The 12,797-nt window shown below is 47.2% G+C and overlaps 1 protein-coding gene across 1 annotated transcript in view; it reads left to right on the plus strand.

Moving 5' to 3' along the window:
* The window catches only part of RAB20 (RAB20, member RAS oncogene family), a 50,666-nt gene extending 48,777 nt beyond the window's left edge, over positions 1-1,889 (plus strand). The window contains exon 2 of the mRNA XM_075563427.1: positions 782-1,889. Coding sequence (XP_075419542.1) covers positions 782-1,317 — 536 coding nt within the window. The 3' untranslated portion in view covers positions 1,318-1,889. The remainder of the gene's footprint in view (positions 1-781) is intronic.
* The last annotated feature ends 10,908 nt before the right edge of the window (positions 1,890-12,797 follow it).

Raw genomic sequence — 12,797 nt, forward strand, 5'->3', positions numbered from 1 at the left:
CCTTTCCTTAGCCAACACATGGACCGACCACTTAGAACTGTAGACCAAGGATATGCCAAGACACAGGAGGAGGAGGAGAACAGAAAGAATGAATTGTGTAGTGTTGCCGTGTAGTAAGCGTCCGATGGAAGCAAACCCACAAAAAGCCAACTCAGACAGGGTAGAGGGTGTGGGAGAGCAAACCTCATCCAGAAGGGCTTTGGTGGTGTCTGGGGTGGGGTGTCAGGAGGGCCTCTTGGAAGAAGTGAGTTCACCCAGAATATGAAGAAGGGTAGACCACCAGGCCATTCCTTTCCCTGGTGGCAAGTTCAGAGTGAGGCCAGCCGAAGGGAAGATGCTTGCGCAGTCTCTGAACTTGGTTCCTGCTACGCCTTGCCGGAAGTTTAGAAAACAGGAATTTCTCCTTGAAAAGGAAAACCTCAGTTTACCTCTCCTGGGGGGTCCATTAACCTGGGGCTCCACACTAGCCAGCTCTCCCCTGCCAGGCCCTGAGTGGCCAGTGGGGGCAGCAGCAGACTCAATCCAGTCCAGAGTCTTGTGTGCAGGGGTACGACGAGGTGTCTGGCCCCTTGTTGTACCTGTGCAGTCGATGTACCCTTGAAACCTTGGGGCACTAGGTGGGCACGTGAGTGGGAGGGAGAGGGATGAAGGGTGGGAAGCGGGGGTTGGGCTTGAGGATGGCCTCTGGGCCTTGTTCATCACCTGCCTCTTCCCCGGCAGTGTCCCCTGTGTGGTGGACCATGCGCTGAGGTCTAACGAAGCATCTTCCTGTCCCCACTAGGGCGCGAGCAGTTCCACGGGCTGGGCTCCATGTACTGCCGAGGCGCGGCCGCCATCATCCTCACCTACGACGTCAACCACGCGCAGAGCCTGGTGGAGCTGGAGGACCGGTTCCTGGGCCTGACGGACACGGCCAGTGCCGACTGCCTCTTTGCCATCGTGGGGAACAAAGTGGACCTGACGGAAGAGGGCACCGCCGAGGACGCGGAGCAGGAAGAGGGCAGCCCCGCGGAGGCTGACGGCAGCTGCGTGCCCTCCGCCAGGGTGCCCAAGCAGGTGAAGCTGGAGGACGCGGTGTCCCTTTATAAAAAGATTCTGAAGTACAAAATGCTGGATGAGAAGGACATGCCCTCCGCGGAAAAGATGTGCTTTGAGACCAGCGCCAAAACCGGGTACAACGTGGACCACCTGTTTGAGACCTTGTTTGACATGGTCGTGCCAGTGATTGTTCGGCAGAGAGCCCAGGGCCCGCCGCAGACGGTGGACATCCGTGATTTCAAGCAACCCAAACAGACAAAGTCGGGGTGCTGCGCCTGACTTCCCCAAGGGCAGCCCCGATTGCCGTTGTGCACTTTGGGTCAGGGCTATGACCCAGGCAGCTGGTGCCCAGGACAGAAGGCAGCGTGAGGAATCCGAGATTTGTACGGACATGGAAATAGCAGCTGTGTATTGAAGAGAGATCGAGGCCCATCGTCTCCCCCATCTCCGTGTGGTGGGTTAAGAGGTGGGGACCCCATTGGAATCATCTCTTGAAACCCATCTGCAGAACAAGGCTGCCTGGCCTGCCTGCCTGACCTGCTGCTCCGCGGGGAAGCAGCGGTCCTGCTGGGACCTGGACTGGGAAGTCCCACTGTGTCCGGGACAGACGGGAGCTTTGCTGCGGGTGTCGGACCTGACACCAGCCGTTACCACATCCTGCAACTTCTCTTTCTGTCGTGGCTGGCACTCATTCCCTTTTCACTGTGACAGGATCTCTCTCTGGTCCTCCATGTGGCACTTGTGTTTTTATGCATCACCGTAGTGATTCGCCACCCATTAATTTATACCAAATCAGGAACAACTGTTTTTATATTGGTTGCGGCAGCGTGACGTACATAGGTTATTAAAAAGAGATTTTGAGAAAAAAAAAAAAAAGATCTCGGTGTTGACGTTGTATTGATCTGGGCTCGCTATTTGCTCCTGCATGAGACTCCTGGTCGGGTGGTACCTGGAAGATCACCCCCAGCTCTCTTCTGCTGCTTTTAGAGGTGGCGTCCCATTCTGAACAGATGTCCACCGTTTTCAGACTGCCCCGTCTCCCTCGTGATTTCTGTGACTGGAATTCCAATCATAGAAGCAGAACCGGAGGGTCTCTTTCTGCTCAAGTCTGCCTGAGGTCCGTCTTTGAGTTCTGACTCTGGAGCCTCCGGTTCAGTCCTGTGGTGGGAGGTGGTTTGCTCGGTTTATAACTTGTGAAGCAGCCATTTTATTTTCTTAGAAATCTAATGGAAAGCTCAGTGGGTAGAGGTGGGACCTTTAGTTGGGAAAAAAGCTTAGTGGGCAGAACAGTGTTTCTTGAGGTTTTTTTTTGGGGGGGGCAGTGAATGGAATTGAGATAATGGGGCCCTGCTGGCACAGTGCATTTCACTGAGAAGCAAACGATTGATGATCAGTCCAAACCCACCAACTACGCTGAACCCAGTAGCTCAGCCGTTCTCAACCTGTGGGTCTCAAGCCCTTTGGGGGTCAAACGACCTTTCACAGGGGTCACCCGATTCATAACAGTAGCAAAATCACAGTTATGAAGTAGCAACAAAGTAATTTTATGTTTGGGGGGGTCACCCCAACATGAGGAACTGTATGACAGGGTCGCGGCATGAGGAAGGTAGAGACCCACTGCAGTCGGGACCCCCTTTCCAGGAGACCGATGTGTCAATCTGCTTCCATAAAAATGACAGGCTTGGAAACCCTGTGGCGCAGTTGTCCCCTGTCATTTAGGGTCACCCTGAGCCAGAATGAACGTGTCAGAATAGGTCACCGGGGCTGGAATCAACTTGAGGAGGGCAGTTTTGGTTTTGCTTTCTAATGCTTTTTGGGGAATGCCCCCTCATCTCTGGTTACTGGGCCGTCAAGGGCTCACCGCCCTCCTCCTGCTATAAAGTGAACATCTTTCAGGTAAGTGATTGGCAACCCAGTTCGTAAGATGAACTCTGACCCAGCCTGTCAATGAAACCGCCCCCGTTGCTGAAGCAGATGCCTTGAGATCTGAGACAGCAGTTTCCCCACCGTAACCTATCGAAAAGTGAAAGTGGATCGGCTTGGTGAATTACTTTGGATGGACTTAGTTTCCTATGATCGGGGCAGAAGTTTGTTTCTTTTCCATACTGTTCAGCTTGGCTTAGGACACATTTAGGGAACTTTCTACCGAGGAAGACCTTGGACTCTAAAGGTGATGGAGAGGAAGAAGAGAGTAACATGGGAAAGTAACATGGGTGGTTCACGTTCAAAGGCAGGGATGGGCGAAGAGGATTTTCCAGGCCCTTCCCTGTGCTAATATTCGTTGATTCTATTTTCTCTCCACTCTGAGCACTTCACAGCCCCCTTTCAGGAAGGGCCATGCATTCCGGGTGACTGGTACACATGGATGCTATGTTTTCCATCAACTCCGCTTAAGTATTTCAACCTTGTTGCTCTAAAAAAAATATACTTCATTGTGGGTTCCTTTTATACCAGCTCCTCCCAGCCTCATTAGCTCTTGGCTGGGGCAGTCAGCACTACCGTCTCCCATTCTAGCGACTTCCAACTGCTCTGAGCGCTGCTGGAGTGAGGGACCGATTCATTCAGCGAGTGCTCATTAAGCAGTGACTTCCCTGGGCACTGACTGGTGCTGTGCTATTTGGAAAATGAAAATGATGGTTGGTGACCCAGGCCTCCCGGCGCCTCGATGTGCCTCCAAGTCGATTTCAGCCTTGGCTCTTGGCAAACGAGTCTTTCTTTGGCTGTAGACTCTACTGGTCTTGATTGGGTGTGACCCCTGCGTCCTGACAGTTCTCAGAAGCTTCCAAGTGTTCACTTGGATGAACAAACTATTGAAGGTAGTACCGCGTTCCCTGTATGAGTTGGGATTGAACTTGCCATAAAAGTCCCTGGAGTCAAGTTGTTTCTGACTCAGAGTGACTTTATAGGACAGAGTGGAACTCCCTCCAAAGGATTTCCAAGACTGATCTTTACAGAAGCAGGCGACCACGTCTCGCCCGAGGAGCAGCTTGGTGGACTTGACCTGACCGTGCAGTTAGCTGCCCTTCACCACTACACCGCAGGGCTCCCTTTTTTCTCCTTATACACAGACATGTCCCCTGGGTGGCTTTCCTAAACAAAAGGTTTTACGACCTCACGGTTTGGAGGAGAGAAGTTGAAATCCACCTGGCTGCCAGTTGGAAGGGAAGGCTTCCTCTGTGGGGGTGGGGGTCAGGGGTGGTCTTGATCTCTCTGAGCATCTTCGCATCAAGTCCTTGGTGATTCCACATAGCGCCAGTCTTTATCCCTTTGCGCTTGCTTGCCTTTGTGCCAAGTGGCTCTTTCACATCTCGAAAAGGCATCGTGTAAGACATACCCGACCTTCATGTCCCCTCACGCATGCAGCAGACACGCCTACTCCCTCATGGGATTACATCTGTAGGCAGGTAGAAAGGTCAGTGTTCACAACACATAATATTTTGGGGGGGCCGGGGGCAACGCACCCTGTAACAGAGCCCATTGTGGCACCATTTCTGCGTGGGTCCCCCACAGTGTCCTTGTTTTGTGTCATCGAGTCAGTTCTGACTCGGCTTCCCAGGACAGAGTCCACCTGCCCTCTAGGCTGGCCTAGACGATCATCCGTATGAGAATAGACCAAGTATTTTCTCCTGAGAGTGATGGATTTGAACCACCCATCTCTCGGTTAGCAGCTGAACCCTTAACCATTGCGCCACAAGTATCTTGACACAGGTTTATGACTCTGTCTTCTCCGTGGCATCACGTGCGCTGCTATTTCACGGTGCTCCAGAGACGTCAACCTGGCATTGGCGTCAGGGGAGTTTTGGAGCTTGATGTAATTTGAATGTTGGAAGTCCTGTTTCCCCCTTTTCACATTGTAGCTTGGCACTTTTTAACTCAAGTTCCTGGTTTAAGCAGAGCTACCTGCATTGCCAGGAAGTCTTATGCAAACATTGTGTCTGCCTCTTTATCTCACAGACACACAAAGCTTTCCTTACGGTAGAAGTGCAGCCCGGTGCTCAACCTTGTGCAATTGTTCAGGTACAAAGATCATTTCCCATCTTCTAGGAGGGGGGCGGGGGCGAAGTATAACAGCATGTGCTTAGCTGGTTTTTTGGTTGTTTTTTTTTGGCGGGGGGTGGTGGTGTGTGCATGTGATTTACTGCCAATTGATTTCTACTTTTTTTTTATTAGTTGGGATTTAATTCATGTATCATTCCATATTTCAACCCCGTCAAGTAGAATGTACAATTGCTACCATAATTACTTTCCAAACATTCTTTTTTACCTGGACTCCTTAACATCGGCTCCCTTTTACCCCCTGTCCACCACTACTGCACTCCCCCTTGAATCCTGTATTTTACTTGCTGCCCCTATAATAGGTTCATGAATCCTGAGTTTCATGAACTGAAAGATGGAAAAGCATGTGACAGCTTTAAGAGCATGTAACAGCGCTGTGACGTCCAAAGACATAATGTCTCTGAGATACACTCTAATCTGAACAAACATACACTGAACAAAACAATATAAACCAAAAATACAGAGCATTTCGGAAGCCAGAACAGCCAGGGGAGAATCTGCTTAGTTGTTTTTAAAACTATATTTTTAAAGTTGTTTTTTTACACAAAATTCATATTTCAGACAATTCAACATTTCAGTAGAGATGTGTGCATTCATCACCCCAGTCCATTTGAGAACCTTTTCTCTGTTCTTGTATCTATTATTAGCTCTCTGTTTCCCTCAAGCTCCCCTGTCATAACTATTAAACTAGTAGTTGCTGTCGATATAGATTTACTTAACCTGAGTCTCATAAAAAGAAAATCAAGCAAAAATAACAACAAAAAAGCAAACTAGCAAATAAAACAGAAGAATGCCAGTCCAAAAGATAGCAGAATGAAAAAAAAAACATTAAAACAAGTTGAAAATTAGTTAAACGTAGAAAAAAAAAGATAGGATTTTAAATGTTACCCTAACTATATCTGTGGTGACCCGCATTCTGATGCCCTATGGGGGCCAGATTGTTCATGACCTTGGTCACTGAACCTAGGGAATTCAATGGAGATAGTCCGTGTGAGGACTCTGTAAATAGATTTTAGGCATTCACTGTTATCTATAACCTTCTGCAAAGCTGGTGCTCAGCATTTAAGTTCTGATACAGTGTCCCCCTCTGATTTTGGATTAGATCGTTAATTTGATTACACTGGTTAGCTGAAACCTCATTTAGATGGCTGCTCTTTTAAAAATTTTAAAATCATTTTATTGGGGGCTCTTACAGCTCTTATCACAATATATACATACATCCATTGTGTCAAGCACATTTGTACATATTTTGCCATCATCATTCTCAAAACATTTTCTTTCTACTTGAGCCCTTGATATCAGCTCCTCATATTTTTCCCACCTTCCTCCCTTATGAACCCTTTATAATTTATAAATTATTATTTTTCATGTCTTCACTGATGTCTCCCTTCACCCATTTTTCTGTTGTCCATATCCCTAGGAGGGGGTTATATGTAGATCATTGTGATCGGTTCCCCATATCCTTAACTTCTCCTTACCCTCCTGGTATCTCTATCATGATTGGTCCTGAGGGATTTATCTGTCCTGGATTCCCTGTGTTTCCGGATCTTATTTGTACCCATGTACGTGCTCTGGTCTAACTAGATTTGTAAGTGGATTTGGGTCATGATAGCGTGGGGGGAGAAAGCATTAAAAACTAGAGGAAAGCTTCATCAGTGCTATACTGTACCCTGACTCTTCCTTGTGACCCTTTTGTGAGAGGATGTACAATTGTCTACAGATGGGCATTGGGTCTCCACTCTGCCCTCACTCTCATTCACATCCATATGATTTCTTGTTCTGGATCTTTGATGCCTGATACTTGATCCCATTGACACCTCATGATCACACAGGCTGGTGTGCTTCTTCCTTGTGGGCTTTGTTGCTTCTCAGCTAAATGTTTGCTTGTTTATCTTTAAACCTTTAAGATCCCAGACACTATATCTTTCAGTAGCCGGGCACCATCAGCTTTCTTCAACACATTTGCTTGTGCACCCATTTTGTCTTCAGCAATCATGTCAGAAAGGTGAGTATCACGGAATGGATGGGTACTTATTTTTAAGCTGAGCCTTAAAGAGTTACAGTCTTGGAAACTCAGAGGAGCAGTTCTACCCTGCCCAAAAGGGTTGATATGAGAACATGAACTTGATGGCAGTGAGTTTGGTTGTTTATTTATTTAAGGTCCCAGATGCTACTTTTTCTGATAGTCAGGCACTATCTGGTTTCTTCACCACACTTTGCTATAGCACCCATATTTTCAGTGTTCCCATCATGAGACTAAGTACTGAGCAGGGCGTCATCCTTAACTAATTGTTCTTAATCTAGGGCTTAAAATTAAGTGTGGACTTAAAATTCATTCATATATATATATAAGTATATATATATTATATTTATATATGTCCCTCCATTGTAGGGACAGCATAAGCATTTTAATGGGGAGCATTATAAATAATACCCCTGGGGCATATGGTAAGTCTATGAATAGTATCTAATTTAGTCAATGATATAGAATTTAAAACAGGGTAATGAAAAGGAAAGCATACATGTATAGGACTGCTTTTTAGACTAAAATGCATGGATCATTGACTGGTACATATTACAAAGCTAAGTAATTGGGCACTGTTTGTTACAAACAATGAGGGTTGGAGATATGGCAGAACTTTCAATAATGCTCATTTCCTAAGGCAGAACTATGCCTGCTGGACACAGACACTGAGACATGTCCTAAAAAAGCAGAGTGGGTAGTCTTAAATTTCCAGTTATTGGGCACTGTCTGATTCTCCTATTCAGGGTGTTTCAGCCTTAAGACTAACAGAGTAGTTTGGTTCATCTGCTTCAGGTGGGGTCAAGGTAAAGTCCAGTTAGATTAATGGGGTTTCCAAATGGAAGCCTCCTAGTGTGGGCTATGGAGGATGTTTCTGCCCTTGAATGACAATGAAGTCTAAAGTCCTGGTTGTCTTTAGCACTGGTCTGGGTCACCGGCCTGGTTAGTGCCTAGTGTTCTGGTTCCTGTTGCTGTGAGGGTCCAGTCATCTCCCCTCATAACCCCCCTGTGCAAACAGAACAAAACACTTCCCAGCCCTGCACCATCCTTAGGATTGTTACGTTTGAGCTCACTGTCCCAGTCACTGTGTCAATCCATTACGTTGAGTATCTTCCTCTTTTATACTGCCCTCCTCGACCAGGCATGTGGACACACGTTTTCTCTCCTGATCACATGTCCAAAGCATGTGAGATGAAGTCTCAGTATCCTCTTTCTAAGATTCACTCTGTTTGTAATAGTCCAAGACAGAGTTCTCTGTTCTTGGGAGTCCAACGTGATTCCAATATTATTTGCCAGCACTATAATTCAAATAGATATATTATTCTTCAGTCTTCCTTACTCAATCTCCACATTTCACATGCATATGGGGCGAATGAAAATCGCAGGCTTGGGTCAAGTGCACCTTAGTCCTCACAGTGACCTCCTTGGGTCAAGTGCACCTTAGTCCCCACAGTGACCTCCTTGGGTCAAGTGCACCTTAGTCCCCACAGTGACCTCCTTTCTCTTTAACTCTGTAGAAAGTCTGCTGTGACCACGTTGCCCAATCCAGTACATTATTGGTTTCTCGAGTGCCGCTTCTATGATGATTGATTGTGGATCCAATAAAAATGACATTGTTCGCCACTACACTCTTGTCTCTGTTAATCATGATATGGTGAGGATTTTTGTTTTCTTTGCATTCAATTGCAATCCATACAGAAGGCTGTGTTTTCTTCAGCAAGTGATTCAAGTTCTCCTTGTTTTCAGCAAGCAAGGTTGTGTCACTTGCATTTTGCAGGTTGTGAATAATCCTTGCTTCGGTCCTGATGCTACTTTCTTCTTCGTATTGTTCAGGTTCTCTGATTATTTTTCAGCATTCAGACTGAGTAAGTATGGTGAAAGGATTCCAATTTAATGCACCCCTTCCCTGACTAAACCTAGCAGTATTTATTCCTTTGTTCTATTTGAACAATTGTCCAGGTACAGGTTCTGCATGAGCACAATTAAGGGCTCTTAAATTCCTATTCTTTGCAGTTTATTCATAGTTCATTATGATCCACCCAGCCCAATGCCTTTGCACAATCAATAAAACACACGTGAGCATCTTTCTGGTGTCTTCTACTTTCAGCTCAGCTCCATCTGACCTCAGCAGTGATGTCCCTCATGCCAGCTCCTATTCTCAGTGTGGGTTGAATTTCTGGCAGCTACCTGTTGATGTACTGCTGCAGCCATTGTAGAAATATCTTCGGTAAAATTTTGCTTACATGTATGCAATATTAATAATATTGTTCCATAATTTCTGCATTCTGTTGGGTCATTCCTCTTTGGAAGGGGCAGAAATACAGATCTCCTCCAGTTGGTTGGCCAGGTAGCTGTCTTCCAAAGTTCTTGGAAGAGAGTGCATCCCCGGTTTCATTAGTTTTTTAAGATGAGTCCACTGGTATGCAGTCAGTCCCTAGAGCCTTGATTTTTCATTAAATTCCTTCAGTGCAACTTGGGTTTCTCCTTCAGTACCATTGGTTCCCTCAATGTCATCATATGTCACTTCTTGAAATGGTTAAACACCGACCAATTCTTTTGGGTCCGGGGCTGTGTGTTCCTTTCATTGTCTTTTCATGTTTCCTGCATTGTTCAAGATTTTGCCATGAAATTCTTCAATGTTTCAGCTAGAGGCTCAACTGTGCCTCCATGTATGCACACTTGTCTATGACCTCAAGGCCCAAGACCCTGCCTCTGCAGGCCGCTGCTGAAGCCACCGTAGAAGCTGCCCTGGGCTTTGGTTCCCAGCTCCGGGGGCCCCGGGCCCTACTGCTGCATTGCCAACACCTGCCATTCAGGCTTTTCTTGGAGAAGAACCACAAATGCAGAGAACTTCTTAAAGCATGATAACAAATTACCTGTGAGAGGGAAGCCCTTGAAATTCAGAGACCCTGCATTCTGATTGCAGTTGTGTGGTCTATTGGGCATTTGGAGTCTCTCGAAGTAAATATTCCTTCCAGCTGTGGTTGGTGGAGTCTGGGATGGTATTTGCCTTTCTCTGAGTAGATAGGTTAGCTAACGTCTCCACGCTCTTCTGACTTGGCCTTAATATATTACACAAATTTCACTCTCAAAGCTGCTTCCCGCTGTAAGATGAAGTTACTTTCAATCCTCCCCACTTCTCAAAAATCTTGTCATTAGGAAACCAGAGAATCAGTCCTGACCCACAGTAATCCTGTACACCAGAACGAAACACCACCTGATCCTGCACCAGCCTCACAGTTGTTCCTACGCCGGAGCCCATTGGTGCAGCCACGGGGTCAGTCCATCTTGTCGAGAGCCTTCCTCTTTTCGCTGCCCCCCACTTTCCCAGTCTGATGTCCTTCCCCAGGGACTGGTCTCTGCCTTCGAGCTTTGTAGACTTGCCTTCTAGATTGGGCAGAGCGGCAGACACCGTGAGACCAATTGTTCCACGGAGGCCTGTGAAAATAGGGGTAAACCTGCAATGAGTCTCTGTGATGGATCGAGTAGGGTTCCTAAAGGTATATGGTGAAGTACTGACCTCGGTAACTGCTTGGAAACAAAACGGGAAGGCCAAACCCAAAACTAGTGGCAGCGATTTTACAACTATGCTGGATGCAGTGTAATCCGATCTACAAGAGCTCCTAATAACATGCCAAAAAAAATAGAAGAAATGGGGAAAAATACCAGAAAAGGAACCCTGTTGACCTAGCGTGTTATGCACTGGGCTGCTCCTGCGGGGTCAGCAGGTGGAACCTACCAGCCACCCAAGGGAGAAAGCAGAGGCTTTGTGGCCCCATAAAGAGGTACAGCCTTGGAAACCCATAGTGTCAGTCCGTTTCTACTCAGCCCTATAGGGGCGCTGAGTTGGTATCCAGTCCACAGAGTGGGTTTGGTTTGGTTTCTTGGTCATGGCTTTCTTTCGCTGTATTCCTAGTTCCCAATGGCACCGGTGGTTAAGTACTCAGTTATAAACCAGAAGGTTGCCATTTTGAATCTACCCAGAGATGCTTCAGAAAGCTTGGCAATCTTAAGACCAGTCGCAGCCACTGAAAACCTTATGAAGTTCTGCTCTGACGCACCCTGGACCATCATGGGTTGGCATCAACTCGACAGGAATTGGTTCGGATTTTGTCACGTTAGTGAGGTCATTCCAGAACAGCGTGGGTCCTAAACCTCATCTCTTCTGAGGGGTATCTTACCAAGAGGAGCGCAAACACAGGGCTACACTCACCCTGAGGGAAGATGTCAGGTGCAGGTCAGACTGCAGGCCATGAGACAGGAAGGACACGCGGAGCTGTTCCCTACTGAGAGAGAGCAGGAGGGACCTTCTCCTGGGGCTGGCACCCAGACAGCCGAGCCCTTCAGGCGCCCTCAATTAGGACGTCTAGCCTGAATGATGCTGTGAGCACTGGGTATTTGGGAATGGTTGTTATTGTTCAAAGGGCCCTGGGGAAATAGTGCTTATGTGTTGGGGTGTTAATTGCGAGGCCAGCTGTTTGAAACCACCAGCCACTCTGAGGGAGAGATGGAGCTTTCTACCCCCATAAGGAGTTAGTCTTGGAAACTCAGCAGCAGTACATCTACCCTGTCCATTAGGTTGCTAGGAGCTGGCATCAAAACAATGGAAGCGAGTGCACTGTTTTCGTTTTTTCTTAACATTTTATTAGGGGCTCATACAACTCTTATCACAATCCATACATATATATACATCAATTGTATAAAGCACATCTGTACATTCTTTGCCCTCATCATTTTCAAAGCATTTGCTCTCCACTTAAGCCCTTTGCATCAGGTCCTCTTTTTCCCCCTCCCTCCCCACCCCCTCCTCCCTCATGAGCCCTTGATAATTTATAAATTATTATTCTGTCATATCTTGCTCTGTCTGACATCTCCCTTCACCCCCTTTTCTGTTGTCCGTCCCCCAGGGAGGAGGTCACATGTACATTCTTGTAATCAGTTCCCTCTTTCTAACCCGCTCACCCTCTACCCTCCCAGTATTTTTTAACGCCTCTAGAATTGTGAGAAAAGAACCTTTTCTTTTCTAAAGCTGCCTGCTTGTGGTGGTCTTGTCACGACAGCTCTGGGAGACTAAGACGAGGAAAAGCAAAACCAAGCATGGCCACCAAATTGATCCTACTGGTAATACTCCAATGGGACCAGGCAGAACCGTAAGTTTACCAGACTGTAAACTATAGAAGCAGCCAGGGGTGAGTTTGCCCTGCTGACCTTTTGGGAAGCAAGTGGACACTTACCAGCACAGCTCACCCCTTTGTGCCTTCTCTGGAAGCTGTTGACCAGAATCCATTCTCACTGGACCCGGGCCACCCCTTTATTCCTTTTGCTGTGAATGAGGATCAGGTTACAGACCACACTGTTTTTTCATTCAACAGTTCATACACATGATGCTTCATTCACCTCATTCACTGCGATACCCTCTCCCCACTCCCTCCCTGTGTTTGGGTTCCTCCTTCTGTCCTAACCCTTCGGAGCCTTGGCCTTGGGTACATGCTGCCCTGCGGCTCTCCAACGGCTGGCTAGGCTAAGGAGTGTGCACCTCCCAGGGATGGTCTCTCTTAGAAGCCTGTCGATTGTTGGGCAGAAAACTGAGCCATGGGAATACGTTCACATCCAGACTTTCAGAGCGACTCAGGGCCCTGGTCTTGGGAGTGCCGCCAGTCTTTATCTGACTGGTACGCCT

The sequence above is a fragment of the Tenrec ecaudatus genome, chromosome 11 (genome assembly GCF_050624435.1).
Source record: "Tenrec ecaudatus isolate mTenEca1 chromosome 11, mTenEca1.hap1, whole genome shotgun sequence".
Classification (NCBI taxonomy): Eukaryota; Metazoa; Chordata; class Mammalia; order Afrosoricida; family Tenrecidae; genus Tenrec; species Tenrec ecaudatus.